The 13348-nt window shown below is 51.3% G+C and overlaps 1 protein-coding gene across 1 annotated transcript in view; it reads left to right on the forward strand.

Moving 5' to 3' along the window:
• Positions 1–13348, forward strand: part of LOC138514765 (tyrosine 3-monooxygenase-like) — a 456844-nt gene that overhangs the window by 243758 nt on the left and 199738 nt on the right. The window contains exons 4-5 of the mRNA XM_069630145.1: positions 693–760; positions 1806–1856. Of these exons, the coding sequence (XP_069486246.1) occupies positions 693–760; positions 1806–1856 (119 nt within the window). The remainder of the gene's footprint in view (positions 1–692; positions 761–1805; positions 1857–13348) is intronic.

A 13348-nucleotide genomic window follows, 5' to 3' on the forward strand; every position in this document is an offset into this window, starting at 1 on the left:
GTTCCATGCTTAGGACAGGTTCCATGCTTAGGACATTTTCCATTCTTAGGACAGGTTCCATGCTTAGGACGTTTTCCATTCTTAGGACAGGTTCCATACTTAGGACAGGTTCCATGCTTAGGACGTTTTCCATTCTTAGGACAGGTTCCATTCTTAGGATGGCTTCCATGCTTAGGATGGATTCAGTGATTAAGACGGCTTCTGTAGTTAGGATGGCTTCCATACTTAGGATGGGTTACATGCGTATGTTTGGTTCAATGCTTAGGATTGGTTCTATGCTTAGGGCAGGTTCTATTATTAGGGCAGTTTACATTCTTAGGGCGGGTTCCATGGTTAGGACGGGTTCCATGCTGAGGACATTTTACATTCTTAGGAAAGGTTCCATGCTTAGGACATTTTCCATTCTTAGTGCTGGTTCTATGCTTAGGGCTGGTACCATGCTTAGGATGGGTTCCATTCTTAGGATTGGGTTCCATGCTTAGTATGGGTTCCATGCTTAGTATGGGTTCCATGCTTAGTATGGGTTCCATGCTTAGGATGGGTTCCATGCTTAGTACAGGTTCCATGCTCAGGACGGTTTCCCTGAGGACGGTGCGAGCCCATGTTCTAGATTTTGTTTACTTTCTGATTACAAGTGTTTTGATAGAAGCTACTATTGCTAATGGAACTTCTGATCTCCTTCCTCTCCTCAGGGATTTACTGACCCTGAATACCGGAGCCGGCGCGCCTGTATCACAGAACTGGCCTATAAGTACAGACAGTAAGTACCTACATCACGGGTTAGTGCATTCACACTGTGGGGGTGGTGATATCAGATTAGATAAATGTGTCCAACAGGCACACAAACGTCTTTTTTTGCATTTATGTTGAGGTGCAAACTGGTTGACAGAAATGTTTAAAGCAAAGTTCAGTATAAACTGGGTCTAGGTCCTGAGAAGAAGTCCTTTTCTGCCAAAGTGACCACTCAGCCCACGCGGCTTTGCGAGTAGGATGGGTGTGATCTGCATGTGGCAAGTTTAAAGGGTATGAAACTAGTAGGTTTACATGTATATGATGTCCTTATGCTGGGATTCAGCAGGGGTGGCTTTTATTTTCATGCCTACTGATTGTTTTAGTTGCCATCGCAGGAGACTATTGCAATTTGAAACTAGCTTGTCCACACAGTATACTGAGTTATTTATAGTAGCATGCCTTATTGAACCGTAGGAAGGCTTTAAGGCTGGAAGAAGCAGGTGTCACCTCTGAATCTCTGACCTCCATTTTGCAAAAGGCCAGTGCTCTGCTGCCTGGCGGAAGCTCCGCCAAGCACAGAACGATTCTGGCCAATCAGGAGGCCATGATGTTCTGCACACTGTGATTGGCTGGAATGCTAGGCCTTTCAGCCAATCAGCACTCTTGTACATTCTGGCCTCGTGATTGGCGGGAATGTTAGTGCAAGGAGGCCGCCTCCTGCTTGTTCCAGGCAGTAGGAGCAGCAGCAGCAGCTGGGCTTCTTCCATGAACTCCTGGCCCTGGGAGCAGGCGCCCCTCTTTGCATCTACCCTGCCAGCTGCTGCAGGCACTATGAGAGGGGTTTATGCAAAGGGGCATTGAGAAAGCAATGCACAGGCATGTGCTCGTGTGCCTTTCCTGATAGCAGCACAGAGACCTCAAAGGGATTCAAAATAATCCTGAGAGGGGGACAGAGATCCCTGGACACAAGCGCCCATATCATGACATCTTGCAGCTCTCTTGGGATGTTGATAGTTTTGGAATACATGCTCATGTCTGAAATATCTAAACCGCCATTATCTTGCTTTTCCCAGCGGAGAGCCGTTGCCCAGAGTGGAGTACACGGCGCAAGAAATAGCGACTTGGTGAGTAACGCTTTGGACATTGGTGTCCACGTCAAGGAGAGCGACAACAGTCCCACGTGAGGCTTTCTCAGTCACCTGTTCTCCCACATGTCAACGTCATGCCAGTTACAGAGCACACACCTCAAAAGATTACTTGGAGAAAGTAGAGGTCAACGCGGAAGTTACAGGACCACACAAGGAAAGAGAAACCCAAACCCCCAGTCCTTATGTGGGAGCACCTGTGCTAAGCATCAGTATTGCTGTTCAACAGAGTCACGTGGTCAGTTCTCTTATCTTTCTGCTTTGCCCTGTAGAAGGTCCAATGGACAAAACCTAGTTCCGCAGGGCGACTATTGCAACTTAAAAAAAAAAGAAAGGCTGAGTGAGTGTAAGGAATGAAGAGGAACAGGAAGTGAGTGATGGGGGGAGGGAGTGGGGGAGTGATCCTGTACCTGAGTCAGCTGTTTCTGCTGACCTGCAAATCAGACGATATCTTGGTATCCATCCACCAATTAGATGACATCTCAGCATCCATGCACCACTCAGAATGAACTAAGATGTGCCAATCTTGGGGGCGAGATGTCAGTAGTATTACTAAGTCTCCTGGTGATTCTCAGGAGAAAAAACAAACGTTCTGACCAGTAAACTCACCTTCGCCCAGGAGATTATTGGTGAAGTGCAGGTGTGGCTGGTTAGGGGTGTTTGGGTTGTCAGACAAGAGATGTACAGTATTTTATAAAATACTGCTCTTTAGAATTAATTTTAAATAAAGTAAGTCGGTTGCAGCAACATTAAGGTGAGTCTCATGAGTTCTCACAATGTTCTTTTCAAGCGCCTCCTGGGTCCATTTTCTATGAAAGGCCGCACACACAAAAGAACGATATATTGGACCTGTTGGATTTTGTGCAGCCTTTAATATTCGAAATACACAAATACCCCCTCCCTCACCCCTCCGGAAGAAATTCCTTACAGGAGAACATGAAAGTGGGTCTTAAGTAAATGTTGGCGGTGGAGCACATGGCCGTCTTCAGCTGAGAGACCAATGAGTCACCGAGCAGCTGAACGAGCAAGTGCCAAGTTGAAGTCCACGAAGGGCCGATCGATACTGTTATTATGGGGTGAAAAGACGGCTATGTTACATGGTGGAGAGAGGGCTGTGTTATGGGGAGGGGGCTATGATATGGTGTGGAGAGAGGGCTATTTTATGGGGTGGAGAGGGCTGTGTTATGGGGTGGAGAGAGGGCTATGTTATGGGGTTGGAAGAGGGTTATGTTATGGGGTGGAAAGAGGGCTGTGTTATGGTGTGGAGAGAGGGCTATGTTATGGGGTGGAGAGAGGGCTATGTTATGGGTTGGCGAGAGGGCCATTTTATGGGGCGGAGAGAGGACTATGTTATGGGGTGGAGAGAGGGCTTTGTTATGGGGTGGGGAGGCGGCTATGATATGGTGTGGAGAGAGGGCTATGTTATGGGGTGGAGAGAGGGCCATGTTGTGGGGTGGAGAGAGGGCTATGTTATGGGGTGAAAAGAGGGCTGTGTTATTGGGGTGGAGAGAGGGCTGTGTTATGGGGTGGAGAGGGGGCTATGATATGGGGTTGAGGGGGGGCTATGATATGGTGTGGAGAGAGGGCTGTGTTATGGGGTGGCGAGAGGGCTATGTTAATGGGGTTCAAAGAGGGCTGTGTTATGGGTGGCGAGAGTGCTATGAGGGAGGTCTTGATTTTGGCTCGTTAGGGAGCTTTAAGCATTGAGTCTGGGTTGAATTTGTGTTTAGTATTAGGGGCGGCAGATGGGAGGGAGAGAGAGAGGAGAACACAGACAGCAAAGTGGATGTGGGAATGGTTAGCGCGAGAGCGGTCAATGGCGGCAGAAGAAGAGCCGATGCCGTAGGAGTGTAAAGCAATAGTAAGAGAGTTGCCTAATGTGTGTATAGGTTGTAGGTTGGTTGTGACATCAACTAGGAAAAGGTCTTAGAGGGTGGAGTTGAACTCGAGATGTTGGGGTGAGATTTGGGAGGTTGAAACCCGCCACGGGGATAATCGGAGTGTCATTAGGAATTTTATACTGAGGTCATGGTGAGGAAAGGAGAATGAGGAGAATAGTGCAACATGTTTGTAGGACGTAATAAGGATCAGGGGTCAGACAGGTGTCAAGGTCTTGCTGCCCATAAGGTGAACCCTTCCTTCTTATTTAGACAGTCAGGGAGGAATGCTATTGTAATTGTGGTTATCCATGTCCCAGTGTTTGCCATAACGGAGAGATGCGATGGTAGAAGTAATGCGAGTGATTGTGTGTGATGGCAAGGTTAGTAGTGCATCTGGTTGTGGAAGTGGAGGGCATTGGCAGGCCCTGGTGGGGGCAGAGTGCAAGCAAGTGCGTGCATTCGGCAGGATACGAAAAAGGTGGGAGAAGTGAGAAGAATGAATGGGAGGCCCATGTAGGGGGCTTTATGGTATGAGTTCCACTTTGTGGGATAACAATGTCTTTGATATTTCAGCGCTCTGAGACCTATGGGTTCGTAGCGCCAAATAAGAAATCTATTATTATTATTATTATTATGACTGTGTGAACTGCAAGAAAGAGTGCAGTGAATGTTAATGCTCCTAAGATACGGTGCCGATGGAACCAAAAACAATTGCAAACGTACTTCCTTCACACACAGAAAGGTATCACTTGGCAAGAAAACCTACAACCACACAGGCGACTCCACCAATGGAGGCCACTATACCGCATACATTAGAAAGCAATGGTCATTGTGGGAATGCAGCGATACTTCCATCAGTCCAAAGCAGAGATTACCTGCTCTGAGGGTCTTGCTTGTCCCTTCACTGCACACCAGTTCAAAGTGGTGACTTCTTCTGTATTGCCGGGCATTGTCCACTGTGTGGGAGTCGCATCCCACACCTATAGCACATACTTTCTCATCCCCTGGCTGTTTGGCAGGGTATTGCTGTGTTCTTGTGGCATCCTTGTCTGACGTGTGTATATGGCCGCTACCTGCCCTCTCTCCTTCGGCTTCTCTATCTCTGTTGCTTGAGCGTCCACCCTTTCATGCACTTGTGCCCGCTCCAGAACCTCTGCAAGCAAGATAGGCTCCTTCAGAAGATGTTTTCTAAATATGGGTGAGTTGCATCCCTCTTTTACCCGGAGGCATATTGCCTCTTTGTGCATGAAGTTTGTAAAGTCGCAGTGCACCGTTAGCTTTTGTAGTTTGATAACAAATTCTCCTATTGTTTCCTGAGATAACTGTTGGCACTCGTTGAACGGGTACTTTTCAAAATCCTTGTTTGGTTTAAGGAGCAGTTTCCCATTGAGTGCGGTGATGGCCGTCCCGTCAATCACTCTCTCTTGATATGATATGATAGGTTATTTATAACGTGCTTAATACCCAGAGGTTTCTAAGCACGGTCCCGGGATTCGAACCTGTGGTGCTCTGTGTCGTCTTGCTTCCAAGGTGAGCACGTTACCCCTGAGCTATCCTCCCGAGACCTTGTGGTGGGATCGTTTTAATAATCCCTTTTTTCTCTCTCCCCGCAATGTTAGTGAATACTCCCAGGAGCGTTGTGGGATCATCCTCCCCCAGTGCTTTCATATAGTCAATAAATTCCTCCAGCCACTCTTCCCATCTGGGCACTTGGGCCTGTTGTGGCTGCAATTGGAATGGCTGCGGTGGTCTCAGGAATGCTGCTCTTGTTATATGTGCTGTGCTGCGCGTTCTCTGGGTTCCCCGTTCTTCCCCCATTCCGTGATGTCGGCCGCACCTGGTCTATGCAGCTCCTACCTGTTGCTACTCTTTTTGTTCTTCTTCAGCCCCCCAACCCCCAGCTCCTCGTGGAGTGTCACCTCCTGATACGACACTCTCTGCTGTTTCCCTCTGGACAGATGGCCCCCCTTTGCTTGTGCTTATTATTCCCTTCGTTCTTTGTGGACGTATGTTCCCTGTAGCCAGGTGTGGCGGTGTGCCTTCACACCCTGGGCCGATTGCCCTTTCCCTTCCTTGTGAGTGGAGTTCCTTTTAATGTTGGGACTGAGTGCCCATGCACCATGGGTGGATTTCCCTGTTCGGATTCCATGAGCTTGGATGGGCGGGTGGACTTCCTCGCTGTTTTATTTTCCGCCAGTGTGGATGTCGCCCCTAGTCGCCAGATGTTATGGCTTGTGTTAGTGCAGGGGTCCCATCCTCCCCAGACCCTCCTTCCCCTATAGTAACATCTCCAAGAACACAAGGATCCACGGATAGGAGGTGTAACCCCTTTTATTTCCCTTTCTAGACTGCTCCTCTTCCTCCCTCCAGCCCCGTGTCTATTTCCTTCCTCTCCTCCTTAAGGTTGTTTCGGGCAGTGAAAAAGAACATGAAGCATTTCTTCCAGTTCTTCATGCTGGTGAGCCATCAGAGGCCACATGGTTGGCCGCCATCTTGTCCTTGCGATGGTGAGGGTTGCAGCTGCTACTAGGAGTGCTTGTGCACTTCCCACATGGAATTCTTTGAACCCCTGTACATGGGACAACATTGTGCTGTACATCCTTCATGTTGGAGTGTTTTCAACACATTTAAAGCATCGCGTGTGAGGTGAGGAGCTGGGGGAGGCCTACAGTCTATTGTTCTTGTCCCCTGGGCCCACCCCACTCCATTTTTGGGAAAATTCAACCCTTAGACCAGTAGAACTGTCCCATTGTTCCAAGCTGTTTGGACATTGGTTGAAGGGGCTACTGTGTTTGTTGGCCCCAAAAATTGGGCGTATAGCCACTTGCCACTGGCAAGTGGCTATACGCCCAATTTTTGGACATTTTGGACTCGGTGCTAGTCAGAGCATTTGATGAGTGCGTCATGGTGGAGAGCGATCATCAGAAGTGGCTGCAATGGTTGTGTCTGGCCAGCATCATCACACTCAATATCTTGGAGCAGTTTGCCTGGAGGAGGCCATCAGTGAGTTGCGGCCCCAGTGCTCTGGTGGGGTGCTCATGTGCTCACTGTCATGGATGACAGGGTGCAGGGGCAGGATCACCAGCGCCAGGACCAGCCGGCTCAGTGGCTGCGCGTGCACAGAGACAGAAGGGGCGCTCACACCAATGCCCGAGTTTGATATCTCGGGGGCCCGTCAAGCCTTGGACCAAGGTGGAGACTCTGGATTGATCGGCTCGACATGTACTTCCAGGCCACTGGGGAGACTGAAGAGGACAGTAAAGTGGCCATACTTCTTTACGCAGCAGGGCCAGCGGTGCATGAAGTCTTTCAGTCCCTGGCACCTGCAGATGGGTCATATATGGCGGCCAAGAACGCACTGTGCAAGCATTTCATGCCACTTGCCAACACAGATTATGAACGCTTTGTGATGTGCAGTGCCAGACAGAAGGACGATAAGTCTCTGGACACTTTTCAAGGACAGCTGCCCCGGATGTCCCTGTCATGTGCCCGGGAGAATCCCCATACAATGATTAGAAACCAACTCAAACAGGGCTGTTCTTCTGGCAAACTGCACAGACAGGAGCTGCGAGAACCCAGACTCAAGCTGCCTTGGATATTGGAGCTCGGCCACTGCCAGGAGGTGTCAGAGGTGCGTGCTTCAAGAATGGATGCAGCAGTGCATCCAGGGAAGATGGAGATGGTATGTGCTGTGGGCTGCAGTCAAGGAGGAAGAGAAGCCGACGTCCAAGTGGTGGCCAGTGGGATAGAGGTGCTAGAGCCCTAAAATAATGCACAAAGTGTGGATATGACCTCCCACACCCCGCAGAAGGCCCAGTGCAGGGGAAGACCTGTGGACGTTGTGGGGCATATGACCATTATGCCCGCATGTGCAGAGCTCTGTTGCCGGTGGTGGTACCAAGGGATCCAGTGCGGGCAGGATTCTTTAGACCACAGCGCCCGCCCAATGTGTCCCAAAGAGACCAAGGAGAGGATGGTGCACCTCACAAGGAAGAAGAGGAGGGGAACATCTTTTTCATCTTGAGCATCAGTGCCACCACCAGAAGACAGCCACAGTGCCTTGTGAAAGTCAACAAATCAACGGTACCGGTGCTGGTGGACACAGGGGCATCAGTTAATTGTGATGGCCAGAGTGCACTACAACACCCTGGTTGCGCCGCCCAAGTTACAGAAGCTGAGGGCATGCATATTCACCTTTGGTGGCAAGCAGCCCCGATCCCGTTGGCTGGGGCATTTGTGGCCAATGTTGAGCATGGAGGGTCATCCATCAATTCCTGATTTTATGTAACAAGTGTCAGCAGAACTTCCCTCCTGAGTTGTGCAGCAGCAGGAGCACTGGGCATTGTGAGTCTTGCATACTCTGTGTATGTGGAAGACATGCAGGGGCTGCTGGCAAAGTACAGCCAGCTCTTTGAGGGGATCGGCAGCATAGCTGGCGACCCAGTGAGGCTGCATATTGACGAGTAAATACAACCGATTGCACTCGAGCACTGCTGAGTCCGATTCCATCTGCAGGATCTCGGCGAGAAATAGCTGGACAGTTTGGTGGCACTATATATCATTGAGAAAGTGGATGGACCCACCCTGTGGGTGTCTCCAATTGTCATTGCAGGAAAACCCAAGCAACCTGCCTTTGTGTGAATTTGTGTCGACATGAGGCTTCCAAACAAGGCCATTAAGAGCGAAAGCCACATTACCCCCACGATCGATGACATCATTGGAGATTTGCAAGCGACACATTTCTTTTCAAAGATTGACTTTCGGGCAGGATACCATCAAGTGATGTTGCATCCAGATTCAAGGTACATAACCACCTTTACCACACACTGAGGCCTCTACCGATGCAAACGCTTGAGTTTTGGAGTGTCATCTGCGCCAGAAGTATTCCAAAACATCATTTGTGGGGCCCTGGCTGACTTGGATGGAGTTCTCAACATCACCGGAGCCTTTCCTGATATCTGTTTTTATGTTTGCTGAACCACTATGAAGAAAGCTTCAGTTCTGTTTTCTCAACTCTCAGGGCGTTGCAGCTACTTTCCTCTCCAGACATCTGCAGACACCGTCCTGTGAGCGCCACGCTTTCCCTTGCTCCTCCCTTTATCTTTCCCTCACTTCTCACGCCCCTCTTTCCCTCTGTGCCTCTCTTTCCCCTGCTCCCCATCACCCTCTTTCCCTCTGTGCCTATCTTTCCCCTGCTCCCCATCACACTCCTTCCCTCTGTGCCTCTCTTTCCCCTTCACCCCCTTTTCTTCTGTGTTCCTCTTTCCCTCACTTCTCACCACCCTTCTCTCCCTCTGTGCCTCTCTTTCCCCTGCTCCCCATCACCCTCTTTCCTCCTGTGTCCCTTTTTCCCCTGCTCCCCATCACCTTCTATCCCTCTGTGCCTCTCTTTCCCCTGCTCCCCATCCCCCTCTTTCCCTCTGTGTCCCTCTTTCCCTGACTTCTCACCACCCTTCTTTCCTTCTGTGCCTCTCTTTCCCCCACTGCATCACCCTCGTTCCTTTTGTGCCTCTTTCCCCCACTCCCCAGCACCCTCTTTCCCTGTGTGTCCATCACTACACTGGTTACCTGGCTAACCTCTGATCTCAGGTGCAGTTCTCCTCCCCACCAGTTGCACACCTGCACTGCCCCCCTGGCAACCCTTGCACTTGGAGACTGTTTCTGTATCCCTACAGCCCCTAATTGACACCTGACACTTGGCACTTACCCATGGCACTTACCCTTGCACTTGCCACCAGCTGGCCGCACATTTACTTATTATGTATTGTCTTTATTTATTTTCTGTTATCCTTTGTTCACCTAGCATTCAGGAAACACCTCAAATCATGGCTCTTCAAGGCATAACCACAACAGAGACGCACTAGAATGCCCAGACATCAAACAATGATGGAAATAGCTCCAACCTCGACCACCCTCAAATTGGACAAACACTCAAACCAAAGAACCAACCACTCGACAGAGCATAAGACATCATGGAAAATAGCCACAAAGGAAGGCTGCAGAGACTGACCACATACCCAGACCCACACGAAAGCCCGATTGACTCCCCCACTGGTATGTACCGGACGAACATACCCAGACCGACAGACGCATCTAGATAGACATTGGCCTGCATCGCATCTGGATAGGATCGATTGAAGGATAACATGCCCGCACTTAGAAGAAACATGAATGCTAACATGTGCCACACCTAGAGGTGAGAATGGCGGCCTGTGTGGCGCTCGGATGGAGTTGTGAATGTTAGCATGCCCACAACTGGATGTGTCTCTGGACACTGACCTGCGCCGCATCTGGGTGGGAGTGTGAGTGTTGGCATGACCATGCCTGGACGGAGTCCTGGGCGTTGGCCTGTGCTGAGATGGAGTTGTGAATGTTGGCATGCCCACAACTGGGCAGGTCTCTGGACACTGGCCTGTGTCACGTCTGGGTGGGACCGTGAGTGCTGGCACGACCACGCCTGGATGGAGCCCTGGGCATTGGCCTGCGCCGCGTCTGGATGGGAATGTGGAGGCCGACAGGTGCCGCACTCGGACAGAGCTGTGAATGTTAGCATGGTAAAGGTCAGGTAACCCACTAACCAATATAAGCTCAAACTCTGCATACTTATCTCACTCAAAAAACGGACACAATCACCTCTCGCACAACAAGCCGCACGCACTTCACAACACTGCAACAACACACAAGCCGGAACAACAGCACACGCGGACTGACTCCTGTCCGATACCCGCACCAAAGCTCAGCACCTGGTGTATACCGAGTTGATGCTGCCAACAGAACACCACTCCTCTCACTATCCTACTCCCTTCTTCACCTTACTACCCCATCCCACCTTTATCGTTTACAGATCCGCCTGAGCGCCTGGGGACCAATTCCGTTGGTGACGGTGCGCGGTACAAATACCTTTAACATTTAACATTTAACATTTGTATTGCACTGCCCCTCCCCATTCCACTCGCACTTTTCCTCTTCCCCCTCCCCTGCTCTTGCGCGATCTTAATGTCACCTGGCCTAGTAGGAACGTTGTCACTGTCTTCCCTCTCTTTCCCCTTCCTTGCCTCGTCGCGCCTTGAAACACTTGTGTATAGGCGCGTTATAATTATCATATCATTACTTCTCACACCAGCTCTTTCCTCTGATCCCCAGCAGCCTCTTACCCTCTGTGTCCCTCTTTCCCTCCCTTCTCCCCACCCTTTTCCCTCTGTGCCCCTCTTTCCCCACTCTCCAGCACCCTCTTTCCCTCTGTGTCCCTCTTTCCCCATTCCCCATCCCCCTCTTCCCTCTCTGCCTCTCTTTCCCCTGCTCCCCAGCACCCTCTTTCCCTCTGTGTCCCTCTTGCTATCACTTCTCACTGCCCCTCTTTCCCTCTGTACCCCTCATTCCCCACTCCCCAGGACCCTCTTCCCTGTGTGTCCCTCTTGCCATCACTTCTCACCGCCCTTCTTCCCTCTGTCCCTCTCTTTCCCCCACTCTCCATCACCCTCTTTCCCTCTGGGCCTCTCTTTCCTCTGATCCCCATCACCCTCTTTCCCTCTGTGCCCCTTTTTCGCCCGCTCTCGAGCACCCTCTTACCCTCTGTGTCCTTCTTTCCCTCACATCTCACTACCCTTCTTTCCCTCTTTGCCTCTCTTTCTCCTGCTCCCCATCACCCTCTTTCCCTCTATGCCCCTCTTCCCCAGATCCCCATCACCCTCTTTCCTTCTGTGCCGCTCTTTCCACTGATCCCTAGCCCCCTCTTTCCCTCCATGTCCCTCTTTCCCTCACTTCTCCTTCTTTCCCTCTGTGCCTCTCTTTCCCCTGCACACCATCACCCTCTTTCCCTCTTTGCCCCTCTTCCCCAGCTCCCCATTGCCTTCTTTCCCTCAGTGCCCCTCTTTTCCCGATCCCAGTACCCTCTTTCCCTCTGTGTCCCTCTTTCCCTCACTTCTCACCACCATTCTTTCCCTCTGTGTCTCTCTTTCCCTCCCTTCTCCCCAGCACCCTCTTTCCCTCTGCGTCCCTCTTTCCCTCACTTATCACTGCCCTTTTTTCCCTCTGTGCCCCTCTTTCCCCACTCCCCAGCACCCTCTTTCCTGCTGTGTCCCTCTTTCTCTCAATTCTCACTGCCCTTCTTTCCCTCTGTGTTCCTCTTTCCCCCATTCCCCATCCCCCTTTTCCCCCTCTGCCTCTCTTTCCCCTGATCCCCATCACCATCTTTCCCTCTCTGCCTCTCTTTCCTCTGATCCCCAGCAGCCTCTTTCCCTCTCTGTCCCTCTTTCCCCGTCCCTATCACCTTCTTTTTCCCTCTGTGCCCTTTTTTCCCTGCTTCTTAGAACCCTCTTTCCCTCTGGCCTCTCTGTCCCCGCTCTCCAGCACCCTCTTTCCCTCTGTGTCCCCTTTTCTCCTCTCCCCAGCACCCTCGTCCCTCTGTGTCCCTATTTCCCTCACTTCTCATGGCCCCTCTTTCCCTCTGTGTTCCTCTTTCCCGCACTTCTCATCACACTTCTTTTCCTCTGTGCCCCTGTTTCCCCAGCACCCTCTTTCCCTCTGTGCCCCTCTTTCCCCACTCCCCAGCACCCTCTTTCCGTCTGTGCCCCTCTTCCCCCACTCCCCAGCACCCTCTTTCCCTTTATGTCCCTCTTTCCCTCACTTATCACCGCCCTTTTTTCACTGCATGCCCCTCTTTCCCGACTCCCCAGCACCCTCTTTCCATCTGTGCCCCTCTTTCCCCGCTGCCCAGCATAATCTTTCCCTCTGTGTTCCTCTTTCCCCCATTCCCCATCCCCCTCTTCCCTCTCTGCCTCTCTTTCCCCTGATCCCCATCACCCTCTTTCCCTCTCTGCCTCTCTTTCCTCTGATCCCCAGCAGCCTCTTTCCCTCTCTGTCCCTCTTTCCGCACTTCTCACTGCCTTCTTTCCCTGTGTTCCTCTTTCCCCCACTCCTCATACCCCTCTTTCATTCTGGGCCTCTCTTTACCCCACTCCCCATCACCCTCTTTCCCTTGGTGTCCCTCTTTCCCTCACTTCTCACTGTCCTTCTTTCCCTCTGTGTCCCTCTTTCCCCACTCACCATCACCCTCTTTCCCTCTGTGTCCCTCTTTCCCGCACTTCTCACCACACTTATTTCCCGCTGTGTCCCTCTTTCCCCACTCCCCAGCACCCTCTTTCCCTCTGTGCCCCTCTTTACCTCACTTATCACCACCCCATTTCCCCCGTGCCCCTCTTTCCCTACTCCCCAGCACCCTCTTTCCCTCTGTGCCCCTCTTTCCCCACTCCGCAGCACCTTTTTCCTGCTGTGTCCTTCTTTCCCTCACTTCTCACTGCCCGTCTTTCCCTCTGTGTTCCTATCACCCTCTTTCCCTCTCTATGCCTCTCTTTCCTCTGATCCCCAGTAGCCTCTTTCCCTCTTTGCCCCTCTTTCTGCACTTCTCACTGCCCTTCCTTCCCTGTGTTCCTCTTTCCCCCACTCCCCATCCCCCTCTTTCATTCTGTGGCTCTCTTTCCCCCACTCCCCATCACCCTCTTTCCCTTGGTGTCCCTCTTTCCCTCACTTCTCACTGCCCTTCTTTCCCTCTCTACCTCTCTTTCCCCTGTCCCCATCACCCTATTTTTCCTC

Source organism: Ambystoma mexicanum, chromosome 12 (assembly GCF_040938575.1).
Source record: "Ambystoma mexicanum isolate Mex_15411 chromosome 12, UKY_AmexF1_1, whole genome shotgun sequence".
NCBI classification, from domain to species: domain Eukaryota; kingdom Metazoa; phylum Chordata; class Amphibia; order Caudata; family Ambystomatidae; genus Ambystoma; species Ambystoma mexicanum.